The sequence below is a fragment of the Scyliorhinus canicula genome, chromosome 18 (genome assembly GCF_902713615.1).
Source record: "Scyliorhinus canicula chromosome 18, sScyCan1.1, whole genome shotgun sequence".
Taxonomy (NCBI): domain Eukaryota; kingdom Metazoa; phylum Chordata; class Chondrichthyes; order Carcharhiniformes; family Scyliorhinidae; genus Scyliorhinus; species Scyliorhinus canicula.
Window position 1 is genome coordinate 65,768,212 of NC_052163.1, and position 20,002 is coordinate 65,788,213.

Below are 20,002 nucleotides of genomic sequence, written 5' to 3' on the forward strand. Positions count from 1 at the left end.
TAATATTATAAGACCCAGTATTGTGTGAGCTGCCATTATTACGAGATTGAAAATATGAAACGCATCTTTGAAATCTCCATGGCCTAGCCCTATCTCCATTCTTCTTCAGTCCCACAATCCTCTTGAGATCTGTGCGCTCCTCAAACTCTTGTCTCTTCTGCATCCCCAATTATAATTGCTCCCCCATTGGTGGCTATGTCTTCAGTTGCTTCGATTGATGCCAAACTCTCCACCTCGCATTCATCCTTTAGGGCAAACATCTCAATGTGGTTCAGCATCATACTTGTTTTAGAATGCTCCTTGGGACCTTTTATTAGCTTGTATTTATATTGCAGCTTTAAAATATTGTTGAAGAAGATGAGTAAAAAATATGAACCTACTAAAAATATAAACTAACACAGAATCAAACGTTGGTATTACCAATGAGCAGAAAGCTCCCCTTGCCCAGCTGTGGAACCAGCAGTGACATAGCCTTCGCTCTGTAAGTATATAAGAATTTTATAAAGTTTGAACTCCAAACAATATCAAAGCAACCTATAATTCAGCAACACCTCACAGGAAAAAACACAATTCTGGCAAAGGGGAGTTCAAATAATATTGTAATATCAACAGAAAGAAATGGTTAAAGGCTTCAACCTGGTAACAATCCATGAATAATCCCATTCAAAGAATGCTTGTTTGATATTCCTGCCCTTAAATGCAACAATGGTCCCCGCTTCAACCACTCCAAGTGGCAACAAATTCCACATTCTTCGCATTTTTCATAAATGTAAAACTGCAGGAATTTCTTTATGCAACTTTCTGATATCACCAGTAAACATCTTTGCCTTCCTTTTCAGCTTTCCAAAGGGATCCTTCCCTCTTCTACGCCCTGGTCCACTGCAATCACCCCAACATTCCTTCCCCTCCCCACGACATGTTTCCATGGAAGCACAGGAGATGCAACACCCGCCCTTTTGCCCTCTTCCTCCTCACAGTCCAACGCCTCCAATAGCCCTTCCAGGTTGCCTGTCATTTTAATTACCCAATTCTTTACTTGTACCAATAACAAAACGGCCTGAAAATTTAAAGATGGCAATACTAAGATAAAGGCAAGAAAAGCAAATTGGCATAAACCTAAAGTGTCTCGTCAAAACTAACTAAACTGTCCAAAGTCCTGTTGCAGGAAAACAGTCTTATCCTCGTAACAGTCTTATACGATACTTTGCACTTCAAACTGTCAAATGTTGCACACTACAATCTTTAAAATAAGATTAAGCTATAAAATTGTATAATTCGCACTTGGCTCAGCTTACTGTGATCAGCAATAGTAAAACTGAAGCTGGGCAGCACGGTGGCACAGTGGTTAACACTGCTGCCTAACAGTGCCAGGGTCCCAGGTTCGAGATCTCTCCGTGTCTGCGTGGGTTTCCTCCAGGTGCTCTCGTCTCCTCCCACAGTCCAGCAGGTTAGCTGGATTGTCCAGCTTAGTGTCCAGGGATGTGCAGGTTAGGTGGGATTAAGGGGATAGGATGGGGGGAGCGGACGAGGCGGGTTGTCTTTCAGACGGTCGGTGCCGACCCAATGGGCCGAATGGTCTCCTTCTGCACTGTAGTGATTCTATGAATGTTGCTCTGGGGATAACTATTTATTTTAATATCTACAAGCACCTTTAACATTGTAAAACATTCAATAGTGCTTCACAGGAATGTAATCAGAGAAAAATATTGACATCGAGTCAAAAAAGGATATATTAGGACAGGTAACCAAAAGCTCAATCAAAAACAATGAGGACCGTCAGAGGATACAGCAGGAAATGGATCGGTTGGAGTCTTGAGCAGAGAGATGGCAGATGGAGTTTAATCCGGACAAATGTGAGGTAATGCATTTTGGAAGGTCTAATGCAGATGGCAAATATACAGTAAATGGTATAACACTTGAGAGTATTGATTGGCAGAGGGATCTGGGTGTACAGGTACACAGGTCACTGAATGTCGTACCACAGGTGGAGAAGGTAGTCAAGAAGGCATTCGGCATCCTTGTCTTCATCGGCCGGGCATTGAGTTTAAAAATTGGCAAGTCATGTTGCAGCTTTATAGAACCTTAGTTCGGCCACACTTGGAATATCATGTTCAATTCTGGTCGCCACACTACCAGGAGGATTTGGAAGCTTTGGATAGGGTGCAGAATAGATTTACCAGGATGGTGTCTGGTATGAAGAACATTAGCTACGAGGAGAGGTTGGAGAAACTTGGTTTGTTCTCACTGGAACGACGGAGGTTGAAGGGCAACCTGACAGACGTCTATGGGATTATAAGGAGCACAGACAGGATGGAGAGTCAGAAGCTTTTTCCCAGGGTGGAAGAGTCAATTACTAGGGGTATAGGTTTAAGGTGCGAGGGGCAAGATTTAAAGGAGATGTACAAGGAAAGGTTTTTACACAGAGGGTGGTGGGTGCCTGGAACTCGCTGCCCGGGGAGGTAGCGGAAGCAGATACTAAAGTGACTTTTAAGGGGCATGTTGTTGACAAATGCATGAATAGGATGCGGATAGAGGGATATGGGTCCCCAGAAGGGTAGCAGGCTTTAGTTCAGACGGGCAGCATGGTCGGTGCAGGCTTGGAGGGCCGAAGGGCCTGTTCCTGTGCTGTAATTTTCTTTGTTCTTTCAGATCCAGATAGGGATGTTTAGGAGGGGAACGTCAGAGTTTAGAATCCAATCATGTTCGCCAATTATGAAGCAACTAAATTTCAATGATGCACCAGAGTCCAGAGTTGAAGGAACACATAGGTCTTGGAGGACATTTTCCAAGTATGGTCGTAGCTAACATTTGCAATGTTAGTAGTGCAATTAAAAGGAGATTGCAGATAAGGGTGGGTGAACCATGGAGAGATTTGAACTCAAGGAGAAGAACTTTACACGAGGAGTTGGCAGAGCCAATGAAGGCTTGATGCCTTCCAAATTCCAAAAATGAGTGCATAAAATACTGAATTAGTGACTGTGCTTTTTAAATTACTTTCTGAGATTTCTTTTCTTACTTCCTTACAAGGAGAGTAACTAGTTTATAGCAGTTCAAATATTTATATTGGTTTTCAAGTAAACATTTTCCAAGTATGGTTGTAGCTAACATTTGCAATGTTAGTAGTGCAATTAAAAGGTCAGAGATACTTAACACACTTGTTCTTTTAATTCAAGGCGATCATGGAAGGGAGGGAATGTCTCCTAACTTAAAGGATGAACAGCTGATATAGAAGTATGCTCTCTGGAACAAATGTACATGGGAGCTGGAAGTGCATTTAATGGGTTAATTGGTTCTAGATTTGATGTAATTATTCATGACGCACATTTTAAACCTGACCTGTGATGGCTCCTTTGGTCAAGTTGGTTTTGTGGTGGGGGGGTTATCAGAAATCAAACAATGGCATAAACAGTCACCGGCCATTCTATTCATCCAACTCAATGTTTGATTCAGGCCTTCCTACAACTTGACCAGATTGGAATGGTGGGAAGGACAGTGTTGAAAGACGTGCCACGGTTACAGTTAAGAATTATTAAAGAGAGCTGAATGAATAATTCTCTCCACACAGGAACTTCTTTATGAACAGTAGGGCCTGGTCCTCGCATGTCTTCATTTCTTTCACTCAGCACATGTTTATAAAAGATACATGTGGACTGCAGCCAATCTCCATGACTCAGTGTAGAACAGCAAATGCTGACCTGTTGCAGAATGTAGGGTTACTTCTATTTAATTATTAACAAAATCAATAATTAAGCGTTCTGGAACTGATAGAACAGCAGTTATCCTTTTGAAACTTTAAATTTCAAACCAAACACCAAAGCACTGGTGTTATATTTCTACATTATGGCAGTTCGGGCCCCACAGTTAACAATGTATTTGAAATATTTTATATTCTGTTCCCACATTAACCTGCAGCACCCAACACTGAATCTATGATTACACAGGCTCATTCAATTCTAGTCATGAAGACTTTGGTCGCAAGAGAAATATAACTGAATGGTTACAGCACAGAAGGAGGCCATTTAGTCCTCTGAGTCCATGCTGGCCCTCTGGAAGATCAACTCAGTTAGTCGCTCACCTCCCCCTTTAAAGAAGATTTAGATGTTAACGTACTTAAGCTGCTTCAATTCAAATTATCTATCGTGGAATCATAGAACTTACAGTGCAGAAGGAGGCCATTTGGCCCATCGAGTCTGCACCGGCCCTTGGAAAGAGCACCCTACCTAAGCCCACCTCCACCCTATCCCCATAACCCAGTAACCCCACCTAACCTTTTTGGACACTAAGGGGCAATTTAGCATGGCCAATCCACCTAACCTGCACATCTTTGGACTGTGGGAGAAAACCCACGCAGACACGGGGAGAAAGTGCAGACTCCGCACAGTCAGTGACCCAAGTCGGGAATCGAACCTGATATCCTGGAGCTGTGCAGCAGCTTGCTATCCACTGTGCTACCATGCCCCATATATAAAAGAGCTTTGAATTTCACAGTCGACTCCCGTTTAATTGTTTACTGTCACAAAAGGTCAGGTTCTTATTAATAGTAGTTTAGTTGGGTCAGATTTGTTTTAATAACAGGTATCTCACAGCCTCCCCGCATGGTTCAGCAGGTAAATTTTAGTCCATGCAGCTGATGAATGATTCCAGGTTAGATTCCTGGTGAATGCTGTTATAAGTGACTGGCCCAGTCAGGGTGGCAAGAAAGGGCACACAATTGGCGTCAGGGCTCTAGGTGGTAAATTTTGTTCTTTAAAGTTCATCGACATCCAGCGGGTTCCACACAAGCAGACTCCAGCGAAACTGCAACCTTTCCACCTCAAGAGCAGCGGTTACAGGAGGATTGATTGTAGCCGATTTGTAGGGACGCATTTCAGCTCTTTTCCCAACACGCAAAATGAATTTTTGCAACACCATTATCTGATGGGAAGATTTGAAAATCCAAAGCAGGAAGAGGTTTGGAGACATTGCTGCAGGGGAGTAATCTTTCATTTTATAATACATTTAAGAATCAAGTAGGATTTTAAAGGACACTTGTTTTGTCGCTAACACGATTTTGAGATAAATGACTGCGCTGTCAAGGTGACAGTACTAGTCTAATGGTAAAATGGAAAATTGCATAGAATTCTAGCTGGCGAAGGATCCTTCTGTGTAACATCATGGCAGACCCTGGAGAGTATATGAACAGTAGTAGGCCATTCAGCCCCTCGAGACATACAATTCATCAGATAAAAAGTCAAACATTTAGAGCAAAGGTGAAGAGGAATTTCTTCACTCGAATTCGTTTAGAATTTTCTACCCCAGTGACTGAATGCTCAGTCATTGATATGTTCAGGACAGGGATCTATAGATTTTTTTGGACTCGGAATAAAAGGACTGCACCACCCCATCCTTTGGCCCTCTGGAAGATCAACTCAGTTAGTCGTCACCTCCTAAATTGCCCTTAGTGTCCAAAACGGTTAGGTGGGGTCACTGGGTTACAGGGATAGGGTGGAGGTGTGGGCTTAGGTAGCGTACTCTTTCCAAGGGCTGGTGCAGACTCGATGGGCTGAATGGCCTCCTTCTGCACTGTAAATTCTACGGCTTCTAATTCAATGCAATTTACCTACCTTTTAGTTTCCTTGATATCCTTACCAAAAATCTATAGATATCAATCTTATCAGCTGCAATTGTCTATCATTAGCCAAGATGTGCAGGTTAGGCAGCTTGGCCATGCTAAAAGATTGCCCTTTAGGGCCAAAGCTGCGCAGGTTAGGTGGGGTTATGGGGTTACAGGGATGGCATAGGGGAGTGGGCCTAGGTGGAGTGCTCTTTCAGATGGTGGGTACAGACTCAATGGGCCCTCCTTCTGCACTGTAGGATGTCTATGACTCTATTCTACAATTCTATCTACAGATTTAAGAGATCCAGGTTCCCAATACACGCTGTAAAAAAGTGCTTCCTGATTCGCCTTTTGAGCCACCTAGCTTCAATTCTTTCCTCTCCTTCCAGAACCATATCGAACCAAGTGAACATTTTTAATACCTCGATCAGATTATCCCTTAATCTATACTCAAGGGAATACAAGCCAATGATTCTCAAGACAAGGCACTTTCCATTGTTCTCTACATATTTGAGAGGTGGGGGTGGCAAGATTATGCTTGGTAGCACAGTGGTTAGCTTCACAGCGCCAGGGTCCCAGGTTTGATTCCCGGTCACTGTCTGTGCGGAGTCTGCACGTTCTCCCTGGTTTCATCCGATTGCTCCGGTTTCCTCCCTCAGGTCCCGAAAGACACTCTTGTTAGGTGAATTGGACATTCTGAATTCTCCCTCTGTGTACTCGAACAAGCGCCGGAATGTGACGACTAGGGGGCTTTTCACAATAACTTAATTGCAATATTACGTAAGCCTACTTGTGACAATAAAGATTATTATTATTACAAATTTAGCCAACAAAGCCTTCAACTGCACACACCTCTTAAACCACATGATTTCCTCCGGATTTGAGATGGCATGCTCCGGATCTTCCTCACCATCAGCGCACTCTTCTTTACCGCCACATCATAGCGCTCGCTACGGGACAGGAAGTTCAGGTCTTCATGCTGCAGCTCAGGATCATTGAGCACGAGGGCTTCTGAAATGTAAAGAAATGGTGTTGAGTGAGGTAGTTAGAGAGCAAGTTAGTCAAGTAAGTCAAGAGAGTGTTCAATCAGGCCTCTATTATACTCTTCACCAAACACAGTTTGTGATGCCTCAGTGCTAAGAGTTCCAACCACTGGGTCAGGTTCTAGAACAGCAGGATTCAGCTAACATTTCTTCAGTCAGATCGTTCATCTCCGCTCCACATTCTTAATCAATCCCCAATCTGTTCCCAGTCTACAATTATTTCTATACCCTGATTGTATAGCTGTGACTCAACTCAAATACTCCTTGGAAACAAGAGTGCAAACAGAGTAGAGGTGCAAAGGGATCCAAGAGAACAGAAACTCATATCCTCAAGAGTAACAATACAGATTAACAAAGCCATTTTTCTTTTTTTCAAGAAGGACTGAGATTCATTTCTAGTGAAACAGAATTCAAAAGCAGGGGTTTTAATTTTTAATATCAGATAGACTGCTGGTTAGACCAGCGGTTCTGTAATTTACATAGAATTTACAGTGCAGAAGGAGGCCATTCGGCCCATCGACTCTGCACCAGCTCTTGGAAGAGCATCCTACCCAAGGTCAACACCTCCACCCTATCCCCATAACCCAGTAACCCCACCCAACACTAAGGGCAATTTTGGACACTAAGGGCAATTTAGCATGGCTAATCCACCTAACCTGCACATCTTTGGACTGTGGGAGGAAACCGGAGCACCCGGAGGAAACCCACGCACACACGGGATGTGCAGACTCCGCACAGACAGTGACCCAAGCCGGAATCGAACCTGGGACCCGGGAGCTGTGAGCGATTGTGCTATCCACAATGCTACCAGTGCTGCCCATTCTCAAATTGTTTTAGTTGAAGAGCCCTTTACAATTGGATTAGGAATCACATCCTCATTCCAATTAAAGTCCAGAAACTCTTCACACGTTTACAATTCAGAATGCAAAGATATTCAAAGCCTTGTTGAAGAGACATATTTGCATGAATTTTGCCAGGGCTGTTCAATAGGGTGACATTCATGTGATTGGTGGAGCTTAGGTTCCTCACACGAAGATCTTGGAGGTACTGAAACAGGTGGAAAATAATTTGCTAGAATAAACTGAGATGGTTCCAAAAAGAAGGGCAGGCTGGGGCTAATGTGTAAAAGATATTTTCCACCTGTGGGACTGTCCAAAACCCATGGGCCATAAATAACAGTCAACCATAAGGAATTCACAAGAAGCCTTTTCACCTAGAGAGAGATAGACTGTGGAACTTGCCACTACATGGAGTGGTTGAGGTGATTAATGCAGAGGTATTACGGGATGTCAGGTAAACATATGAGGAAAGGACTAGGAAGATATGTTGGGAGGGTGAGATTAGTAAGGAGAAAGCTGGCTCACGAAACGCATAAACACCAGAGGTTAAATGTAGGAACAAGTGACTGTTTCTGTGTTCTATTAAGTACCTGTTTGTTCATAATCGTCCCGTTCCAATCCTAATAAAGTGGAACATGTGACAAACATTAATTATTGACATTGCCTCATTGACAGTCTGGAGGAGATAGGGATTTCTAAAAATCCCCCCCCAAAAAAAGGGGGATGAATTTCTGAAGAGTCACTGATGAAATGTTCTCCCTAAGTGTTGCTGAACTCCTCGTGGACCACTGTTTCAATTCCCCTCCTGTCCATAAGACCATAGGCGCGGTTCAGCGACCCCATTGCGCCCAGCGCGGATCCAGGCACAACGGGTGAATCGCGCACAGAGACCCAAATGGCTCTGCACCAAAACGTCAGCGAATCACCCGACTTGCTCCGCCCGGCGCAATCTGGATCCGCCCTCGCTGGTTTGCGCTTGCTGCTCTCAATGTGGTCCCCTTTACATTGGGAGACTAAACACAGACTGGGTGAGTGCTTTGCAAAACATCTTCGCTCAGTCCCCAAGCAAGACCCCAACCTTTCTGTTGTTTGTTTATTTTAACTCAGCATCTTGCTCTCATGCCCACATGTCCAGCCTTGGCCTGCTGGAATGTTCCAGGAAACACAGTGCATTCTGGAGGAGCAGCATCTCATCTTCCGATTGGGCATGTTGCAGCCCTCGCACTCAACGTGGAATTCAATAACTTTAGATTTTTACTTTCGTCCTCCTCCACCTTAGAATTCCTAGTGCAAGAAAAGGCCTTTGGCAAGTCGAATGGAGCTACCTCCTCGGGTACTGGAACGGTTTGGGCTCGGAGCGGGATTCACCTCCTGGGTGAGGCTCCTGTACAACGCTCCCAAAGCGAGTGTTCGACTGACCCACCAGCCCTGAATACTTCCAGCTGCAGAAAGTAGAAGACAGGGCAGCTCCCTGTCCCACTCTTGTTCACGCTAGCAATAGAACCCCTGCGATAGCCCTGCGGGATGCAAAAAGCTGGAAGGAAATCCGGAGAGGAAGACAGAGAGCACAGAGTCTCACTCTATGCCGATGACCTGCTCCTCTATGTCTCAAAGACCCAGGAGGGACTGAAGGCAATACTGCAAATACTGAAAGAGTTTGGAACCTTCTCGGGCTAGCAACTTAACCTGGGCAAAAGTGAGACATTCCCAGTGAACCCAAAAGGGGGAGGGACAGAGCTGAAGGGGTTCCCGTTAAACGGCTCAGAGCAGGTTCCGTTACCTTGGGATCCAAATAGCCAGAGACTGGACACAGATCCACAAGTTGGAACCTGACCAGCCTGGTGGCGGAAGTAAGAAAAGACCTTCAATGGTGGGGCTCACTCCCACTCTCCCTGGCGGGAAGAGTGCAGACGATCAAGATGAACATACTGCCAAGGTTCCTGTTTAGAACCATTCCAATCTGCATCCCCAAGGCCTTTTCCAAAACATAGGATTGGATTGGATTGGATTGGATTTGTTTATTGTCACGTGTACCGAGGTACAGTGAAAAGTATTTTTCTGCAAGCAGCTCAACAGATCATTCAGTACATGGGAAGAAAAGGGAATTGAACAGAATTCAAGAAAAATACATGAGAATACATAATAGGGCAACACAAGATATACAATGTAACTACATAAGCATTGGCATCGGATGAAGCAGACAGGGTGTAGTGTTAATGAGGACAGGTCCATAAAAGGGTCATTTAGGAGTCTGGTGACAGTGGGGAAGAAGCTGTTTTTGAGTCTGTTCGTCCGTGTTCTCAGACTTCTGAATCTCCTGCCCGATTGAAGAAGTTGGAAAAGTGAGTAAGCCGGGTGGGAGGGATCCTTGATTATGCTGCCTGCTTTCCCCCGGCAGCAGAAGGTGTAGATGGAATCAATGGATGGGAGTCAGGTTTGTGTGATGGACTGGGCGGTAGTCACGACTCTCTGAAGTTCCTTGCGGTCCTGGGCCGAGCAGTTGCCATACCCAGGCTGTGATGCAGCCCGAGAGGATGCTCTCTATAGTGCATCTGTAAAAGTTGGTAAGGGTTAATGTGGACATGCCAAATTTCCTTAGTTTCCTGAGGAAGTAAGGCGCTGTTGTGCTTTCTTGGTGATAGCGTCGAGAACGAGTATAAATAAAGTTAAAAGTGGATCTGTTGGGGAAGCCTGCAGAGAGTCGCCTCGCTCCGGCGCCATCATCTGGTCAGGCTAGACAGGCTAATCATGGCGTTTGTGTGGGGGGGGGGGCAAGAACCCGGGAATTCCCAAAACTGACACTGCAAAGAGGGAAAGTCAAAGGGGGTTTGGCCTCACCAAACCTACAATACTATCCCTGGGCAGCAACGGCAGAAAAACTGAGGGGGCGGGTACAAGAACCCGACACAGATTGGGTACAAATGGAGGAGGCATCCTGTAAAGGAAAGACCCTCCAGGCACTGGCCACAGCAGCACTCCCATCCCCCTCAACAAGGTACATAACGAGCCCAGTGGTAGCGGCCACACTGAGAACGTGGACTCAGTTGAGACAACACTTTAGGATAACCAAAATGTCCCTTATGGCCCCCACCTGCGGCAATCACAGATTCCCCCAGCCAATCACAGATTCCCCCCAGCCATGCTAGAAAAGATAGAGGCGGGATGAGGGCACACTGACGGTTGGGGACTTCTATGTAGGGCGCAGTTTGGCGTCACCGCACAAACTGACGAGGAAGTGGAAACTAGCAAGAGGACAGGAATGGAGACTCCTCCAAACAAAGCACTTCCTTCGCAAAGAGACAGTAGGGTACCCCGGGGCCCCCAGAAACCACACTACTAGAGGACCTGATAGGCACAAGCAGGGAGAGGGGGGGGCTATGTGGGAAAATATACGGACAGCTACTGGACAGAGCCCGGACACCACTGGACGGGACCAGACAAAAATGGGAGGACAAACTGGGGACAGAGGGTGGGGATTCTGGAGTGAAGCACTGAGCAGGGCTAACTCCACCTCCTCCTGTGCAAGGCTAAGCCTAATGCAGCTCAAAGTGGTGCACAGAACGCACCTGACCACAACCCGAATGAGCAGGTTCTTCCCGGAGGTGGAGGACAAATGTAACGGTGCCAGAGGGGGCCCGGCCAACCATACCCACATGTTTTGGGCTTGCCCCAAGCTTGCTGGGTTCTGGGCAGCCTTCTCCGAGGCAATGTCCAAGGTTGTGGGGTGAGGGTGAAGCCATGTCCAATAGTGGCAATCTTCGGGGTATCGGAGCAGCCAGAGCTACACATGGGGAAGGGGGCCAACGCCCTCGCTTTCGCTTCCCTAATCACACACCGGAGAATCCTGCTCGCTGGTGATCGGCAGCACCACCCACAGCTGCAGACTGGCTCGCTGACCTCAGTCGGAATTTCTCCACCTGGAGAAGATTAAGTACGCCATCCAAGGGTCAGAGGAAAGGCGTCCTGGATACTTAGGGGCAGTTCATATCGGCCTGTTCCAAACCTGTTCAAGGCCAGCAACGAGGAGTAAGCCAGGGAAGTAAAAAAAACCAAAAGGACCAAAGGTGGGGGGAAGAGAGGAGGAAGGGGGGGGGGGGGGGGGGGGGGGGGGGGGGGGGGGGGGTTATCATGGACCGATCCAGAGAGCAGCAAAATGTACATACAATTCATCAACTGAAGGACAAAACAAATCTCTCTCTGTAAAATAAAGCAAATTAGCACGGGCAAAATATGTAATGTAAATATGTAACAACTGTTTAAATATGAGAAAAAACCAATAAAAAGATTTTCACAAAAAAAAAATTCTTAGTGCAGATCCTTTTGAGATTCGGCCCATCGAGTGCGCACCAAGCCCCTGAAAGGGCACCCAACCTAAACCCCTCCTTTTTAAAAAATATCCTGGATGTGTTGCCTCAATGCAAACATCCCTTTCCCTCTCAGGCCAGGCCATTTCTCTCTTGTCCTAAAATTGCTATTTTTTATACATTTCTAACACATTCTCCCTCCCTTCAATACTGGCAAAGAATCAAAGAACCTGAAACATTAACTCTGTTTGTTCTCTCCTGATAGATGCTGGCAAACCTACCGTGCTTTTCCGGTGTCATGTGTTCTTGTTGTTTAATCTTTCTTAGTGCTAGGTATAGAATTCCTACAGAGCAGGAGGCCATTGGCCCATCGAGTCCTCGACCCTCCAAAAGAGCATCCTACCTCGGCCCACATCCCCACCCTATCATCATAAACCCATCTAACCTTCACATCTTAGGACTGTGGGAGGAAACTGGATCACCCGGAATACACCCACGCAGACACGGGGAGAACGTGCAGCCTCAACAGACAGTCACTAAATGCCGGAATTGGACCCGGGTCCATGGACTTTGGGGATGAGTTTGCTGTTGCCGTTCTGATACCTAGGTCGAGAGGCACTTGAATTAGCGAGAGGCAGCAGTATTAGCGAGAGGCAGCATGGTTTTATGAAGGGGAGGTCATGTCTCACCAACTTGATAAGAGTTTTTCGAGGAGTCACAAAGATGATGATGCAGGTAGGGCAGTGGATGTTGTCTATATGGACTTCAGTAAGGCCTTTGACAAGGTCTCTCATGACAGACTGGTACAAAAGGTGAAGTCACACGGGATCAGGGGTGAGCTGGCAAGATGGATACAGAACTGGCTAGGTCATAGAAGGCATAGAGTAGCAATGGAAGGGTGCTTTTCTAATTGGAGGGCTGTGACTAGTGGTGTTCCGCGGGATCAGTGCTGGGGCCTTTGCTGTTCGTAGTATATATAACTGATTTGGAGGAAAATGTAACTGGTCTGATTAGAAGGTTTGCAGACGATACAAGGTTGGTGGAATTGCGGATAGCGTTGAGGACTGTCAGAGGATATAGCAAGATTTAGATCATTTGGAGACTTGGGCAGATGGCAGATGGGGTTTAATCCAGACTAATGTGAGATAATGCATTTTGGAAGGTCTAATACAAGGAGCGAATATACAGTGAATGGTCGAACCCTTAAGAGTATTGACAGTCAGAGAGATCTTGGTGTACAGGTCCACAGGTCACTGAAAGGGGCAACACAGGTGGAGAAGGTAGTCAAGAAGGCATACGGCGTGCTTGCCTTCATTGGCCGGGCCATTGAGTATAAAAATTGGCAAGTCATGTTGCAGCTGCATAGAACCTTAGTTAGGCCACACTTGGAGTATAGTATTCAACTCTGGTCGCCACACTACCAGGGATGTGGAGGCTTTAGAAAGGGTGTAGAAGAGATTTACCAGGATGTTGCCTGGTATGGAGGGCGTTAGCTATGAGGAGGTTGAATAAACTCGGTTTGTTCTTACTGGAATGACGGAGGTTGAAGGACGACCTGTTAGAGGTCAAAAATTTATGAGGGCAGAAACAGAGTGGATAGTCAGAGGCTTTTCCCCAGGGTAGAGGGGTCAATCACTAGGGGGCATAGGTTTAAGGTGCGAGGGGCAAGGTTTAGGGAGATGTACGAGACAAGTTTTTTAACACAGAGGGTAGTGGGGCCTGGAACTCACTGCCAGAGGAGGCGGTGGAAGCAGGGACGATAGTAACGTTTAAGGGGCATCTTGACAAATAACATGAATAGGATGGGAATAGAGGGATATGGACCCTGGAAGTGCAGAAGATTTTAGTTTAGACGGGCAGCATGGTCTGCACAGGCTTGGAGGGTCGAAGGGCCTGTTCCTGCTGTACTTTTCTTTGTTCTTTGTCGAAGCTGGGTGGGCCCTCAAGTTTCACTCCCTTTTGTTTTCTTTGTAGCAGTGGAAACAACTGAGTGGCTTGCTCAAGGGCATTTAAGAGTCAACCACATTGCTGTGGGTCTGGAGGCACAAGTAGGCCAGACCAGATAAGGACGCAGATTTTCTTTCGGGCATTAGTGAACCAGAAGGGTTTTTACAACAATCAACAATGATTTCATGTACCGGCAGCACGATGGCGCAGCGGTTATCACTGCTGCCTACAACGCTGAGGGCCCAGGTTCGATCCCGGCCCCGGGACACTGTCCGTGTGGAGTTGCACATTCAGCCAGTGTCTGCGTGAGTTTCACCCCCACAACCCAAAAATGTGCAGGGTAGGTGGATTGGCCACGCTAAATTTCCCCATAATTGGAAAAAAAATAATTGGGTATTCTAAATTTGAGAAAACAACAATGCTTTCATGTCATAGTTAGACTTTTAATTCCAGCATTACTCTGGGTCTCTTGATTTTTTAAAATTAATTTACGAAATGTAGGCGTCGCTGGTTCAACCTTCCCTGATAATAACATCGCAATTGCACTGTCAACCTTGCACATTTACCAGTGTCTCTATATTCCTTTAGTAATACAGATACCAAAACTTAGTCCATGGTCCAACCAAGATTCTATACAAAAGTGTAATTATAAACATAGAATACATCATTTTAATATAATTGTATCCCTCTGAATGATGCCAGACATCCAGCACTCCTCAGACTAATTATCTCCATCCATTCTTCCCAAGTGTCTATTGCATATAAAGATGAATTGAGAATTTGCAGATAAATCTGTCAGAGTGTCCTTTGATAATTGAGCGTACAGTGGGAGGAAGGCACTGGCTCTTAGCCAGAACATAAATGTCCAATGAGGCGAGAGAAAAAAGACACAAAAGGTTGTTAAGATTTCTGAGTTCTTCCACTGTAGATGTATGAAGTTGAAGCTGGCTCCCCATTCTGTTGCCAGCTTCATTCTTCCATCAGTGCCCCGAAGCAGAGAGGTCCAGTACAGAAAAGACCTAGTCATTATTTCAGAGCTGGTTGTGGGACCTGGCTGTGTGCAAAGTGGCTGTCACATTTTCAGTGATTAGAAGCACGTCAGGACATCTTTAAGGATGTTATGTTGGGAGCGGCATGTGGCACAGTGGTTAGCACTGGGACTGCGGCGCTGAGGACCCGCGTTCGAATCCCGGCTCTGTGTCACTGTCCGTGTCGAGTTTGCACATTCTCCCTATATCTGCGTGGGTTTCACCCCACAACCCAAAGATGTGCAGGTTAAGTGGATTGGTCACGCTAAATTGCCCCTTAATTGGGGAAAAAATAATTGGGTATTCTAAATGTATTTTTTAAAAAGGATGTTATGTCGGGCAGCATGGTGGTGTAGTGGTTAGTACTGCTGCCTCACGGCACCAAGGACCCGGGTTCAATCCCAGCCCTCGGCCACTGTTCGTGTGGAGTTTGCACATTCTCCCCGTGTTTGCATAGGTTTCACCTCCGCAACTCAAAGAAGTGCAGGCTAGGTGGATTGGCCATGCTAAATTGCCCCTTAATTGGAAAATAAAAGAATTGGGTCATCTTAATTTATTTTTAAAAGGATTTTATGCCCATGAAAGCTTTTTCTGAAGTTGTACAAGGGCTGTTTGTCAAAGGGCTATGAGGTGTAACTACAGTACTAACCTTGGTACTCTGGTTCTGGGGGAAGAAGGAAATGAGTGTCCAGTTACTCTCACTGGACAGTGTGGATATGGGACATCTGGGGAAGATCAGATTGAATAGACTTCATATATCAAGATAATGCTGTCAGAAGTCACTATCTGGTGCTCTGTTGTGTGATGTTGAATCAAGCAGACAAGGCAGCTGCACTTCATTCATCTTTACAGCTACTGTGATTCATTGTAACCTTCCATAACTCCCACCCCACAAAATTCACACCCTTCCCCTTATCACACCACCTCTTCTCCACAAAAAACCTTTCCCACCACCACATACCCAGACTCTCGCCCCCCCAAATTCCAATCCTCAGAGTCCCATTTCCCTGTCTCTGCCCCCTAATTTCAGACTCCCCTCCCCCACCGCTAACCTTTACACCAATTACCCACCCAACCCTACTGCCAGGATCCTGGAGTTCCTCTGCAGCCAATAGGACCACTCCCAACCCCCATTCATTGCCCCCTTTCCAGCATTCCCCGGTCCACCCAGACTTCTCTCCACACCCATCCCCGCGCCCACCACTCCTCAGGCACTGCCCCCACATCACCCCAACTCCCTCCCCCACATCTCCCCAACTCCCCTCCCCCACATCTCACCACCCCACATCTCACCAACTCACCTCCCCCACATCTCCCCAACTCCCCTCCCCACATCTCCCCAACTCCCCTCCCCCACATCTCCCCAACACCCCTCCCCCACATCTCACCACCCCCCCATCTCGCCAACTCACCCCCCCCCCACATCTCCCCAACTCGCCTCCCCCACATCTCCCAACTCCCTCCCCCACATCTCCCCAACTCCCTCCCCCACATCTCCCCACCCCGACATCGGCAACTCACCCCCCCCCCCACATCTCCCCAACTCGCCTCCCCACATCTCCCCAACTCGCCTCCCCCACATCCCCCAACTCCCCTCCCCCACATCTCACCACCCCGACATCTCGCCAACTCACCCCCATCCCCAACTCCCCTCCCCCACATCTCCCCAACTCCCCTCCCCACATCTCCCCAACTCCCCTCCCCCACATCTCCCCAACTCCCCTCCCCCACATCTCCCCAACTCCCCTCCCCCACATCTCCCCAACTCCCCTCCCCCACATCTCCCCAACTCCCCTCCCCCACATCTCCCCAACTCCCCTCCCCCACATCTCCCCAACTCCCTCCCCCGATTCTGTGTCTGACATTCACTTGCGCTGCTTGCGTACAGGGCGACCCCACTGTCCACTGGCATGTTGCCGGCTCAACTCCTGATGAACAGGGACCTGCGATCGACACTTCCAACCATACACGTGCCCAACCTGGATCACCTCCCGGCGCTGCAGAAGGTGCAGCAACTCCGAGACCGGCAAAAACAGGGCTATGATGCTCATGCCACCGATGTGCCCATGTTATTCCCGTCAGACACTGTTTGGGTCAAGATCCCTGATGGAGGCTGGTCAGCTCCAGCTGTCTTGTTCGATTGGCTGCCCCCGCTTGTATGTTGTGCGTCTTGCTGATGGTTCTGTTGTGTGACGAAACAGACGGGCACTGTGCAAAGTTGCCTGCCCGCAACCACATTCTTCTCCGTTTCTTTCTGTTGTTTTGCCACCTCCTGATAGCTCGACTCACGAGGCCACCAGTCAGGCTTCAATCCCACCCATCAAGGCGCTGTCGTCCCCACCACCATCTCTCCGGCGGTCTACCAGGACACGCGCAATCCACCGAGACTAGACTTATGAACATTTGTTCTGTTTGCTTTGTTCTGTGTTCTCACATTAGACAGCTGTTTTCACAAGTACATATGTTCATGTCCACTGCATGTATATATGTGAACATTGGCCTATATGCAGACATACACATAATGATATACAGGCAGGCATAGACAAGCAGCTAATGGACACAGAGAACAGGACATGACCAATAAGCAGGCAGGACACTCAGGTTGGGATCTGACTATAAAAGACACGAGGCACTATACTCCTCCGCCTCTTTCCACTCATGAACATCTAGAGAGTCAGTCAAGGGTGTTGTTACAATCTCACACCTCCACCACATGGCTTAGAGCTAGTCTGGTTCAGTCAGAGTAACCACATTTAACTTAGTACAGAGTCGAACTTACAGAGAACTGTGCTAACAGTGCTATTAGTTCAATAAACAAGGAGGCCAGTTTTCAGAGGCTAGATTCACAGTATAAAAAGGATCCAGCTACAGTGCAGACTTTGTTTGCACTGAGTGCTGAATTTGGTGCATTTGAGTGCTACAGTGAGAGTTTGGTGACTGAGGGAGTATAAGGGTTCATTTTATCTAAAGTCTAGTCTTTCTTTGATTTAGTTCATTAACTTAAAATTTGCTGTTTGGTTTAAAACAAGGTGAATTTTCAATCAGCTTTAAACAAGGTTCTACTTGTAGGTACTTGCAGCTGGAGCTTGTTAATTAGTTAATTGGATTAGGCCAGTTTTCAGAGGCTAGATTCACAGTATAAATAGGAGCTAGTTACAGTGCAGACTTTGTTTGCACTAGAGTGCTGAATTTGGTGCATTTGAGTGCTATAGTTAGTTTGGTGACTGAGGGAGTGCTGAGCTTGTAGCATTTGAGTGCTACAGTGAGAGTTTGGTGACTGAGGGGAGTGCTGATCTTGTGGCATTTGAGTGCTACAGTGAGAGTTTGGTGACTGAGGGAGTTAGGTGAGGAGGGAGTAAGGTGCTCCTTTCATTTCATTTCTGCAAAGAGCGAGAAGGGAGCCAGGAGTTTACAGAGTGCAGCTAACTGGGAGCAGAGTCGGAGGGCGGAGGTCTAGTTGGTCCACTGGGCGGCTATATTCTGGAAGTAAGAGGGGATTGAGGCTAGGGCAGTTGCATGCTCCTCCTGTAGGATGTGGGTGGTGAGGGATACCACCGGTGTCCCCGCTGACTATACCTGCGGCAAGTGCACCCAACTCTAGCTCCTCAGAGACCGTGTTAGGAGCTGGAGCTGGATGAACTTCGGATCATCAAGGAGGCAGAGGGAGTTATAGAGAAGAGTTACAGGGAGGTAGCCACACCCAAGGTACAGGACAAGAGAACTGGGTTACAGCCAGGGGAAAGAAAGCGAACGGGCAGACAGTGCAGGGATGCCTCGTGGCCGTTCCGCTTCAAAACAAGTATACCATTTTGGATGCTGTTGGGGGGGATGACCTACCGGGGGAAGGCCCTAGCGGCCAGGTCTCTGGCACTGAGTCTGGCTCTGGGCTCAGAAGGGAAGGGGGGAGAATAGAAAAGCAATAGTAATAGGAGATTCAATGGTGAGGGGAATAGATAGGAGATTCTGTGGTCGCGAGCGAGACTTCCAGAAGGTATGTTGCCTCCCGGTGCCAGGGCCAGGGATGTCTCGGCTCGTGTCTTCAGGATCCTGAAGGGGGAGGGTGAGCAGCCAGAAGTCATGGTGCACATTGGTACCAACGACATAGGTAGGAAAAGGGGTGTGGAGGTAATAACAAGTTTAGGGAGTTAGGCTGGAAGTTAAAAGTCAGGACAGACAGAGTTGTCATCTCTGGTTTGTTGCCGGTGCCACGTGATAGCGAGGCTAGGAATGGGGAGAGAGTGCAGTTGAACACGTGGCTGCAGGAATGGGTTGGAGGGAGGGCTTCAGGTATTTGGATAATTGGAGCGCTTTCGGGGGAAGGTGGGACCTGTACAAGCAGGATGGGTTGCATCTGAACCAGAGGGGCACCAATATCCTGGAGGGAGGTTTTCTAGTACTCTTTGGGAGGGTTTAAACTAATTTGGCAGGCTAATGGGAACCGGATTTGTAGTCCAGCAACTAAGGAAGCCGATATTTAGGATGCCAAAGCGTGTAGTGACGCAGTGGGGAAGGTAACACTGACAAAGGAGAGTACTTGCAGGCATGGAGATGGGTTGAAGTGTGTATCCTTCAACGCAAGCAGCATCAGGAATAAGGTGGGTGAACTTAAGGCATGGATCGGTGCTTGGGACTACGATGTGGTGGCCCTCACGGAAACTTGGATAGAAGAGGGGCAGAAATGGTTGTTGGAGGTCCCTGGTTATAGATGTTTCAACAAGATTAGGGAGGGTGGTAAAAGAGGTGGGGGAGTTGCATTATTAATTAGAGATAGTATAACAGCTGCAGAAAGGCAGTTCAAGGAGGATCTGCCGACTGAGGGTATGGGTTGAAATCAGAATAGGAAAGGAGCAGTCACCTTATTGGGAGTTTTCTATAGGCCCCCCAATAGCAGCAGAAATGTGGAGAACAGATTGGGAAACAGATTTTGGAAAGGTGCAGAAATCACAGGGTAGTAGTCATGGGTGACTTCAACTTCCCAAACATTGAGTGGAAACTCTTTAGATCAAATAGTGTGGATGGGGTGTGTTTGTGCAATGTGTCCAGGAAGCTTTTCTAACACAGTATGTAGATTGTCCGACCAGAGGGGAGGCCATATTGGATTTGGTACTTGGTAATGAACCAGGGCATGTGATAGATTTGTTAGTGTGGGAGTGTTTTGGACTTGGTGACCACAATTCTGTGACTTTCACTTTAGTAATGGGAGGGATAGGTGCGTGCAACAGGGCAAGGTTTATAATTGGGGGAA

The 20,002-nt window shown here is 47.1% G+C and overlaps 1 protein-coding gene across 1 annotated transcript in view; it reads right to left on the reverse strand.

Annotated features, from left to right (window-relative positions):
• The window catches only part of acox1 (acyl-CoA oxidase 1, palmitoyl), a 109,953-nt gene that overhangs the window by 88,331 nt on the left and 1,620 nt on the right, over positions 1 to 20,002 (reverse strand). The window contains 2 exon segments of the mRNA XM_038777335.1: positions 6,449 to 6,488; positions 6,491 to 6,607. Coding sequence (XP_038633263.1) covers positions 6,449 to 6,488; positions 6,491 to 6,607 — 157 coding nt within the window.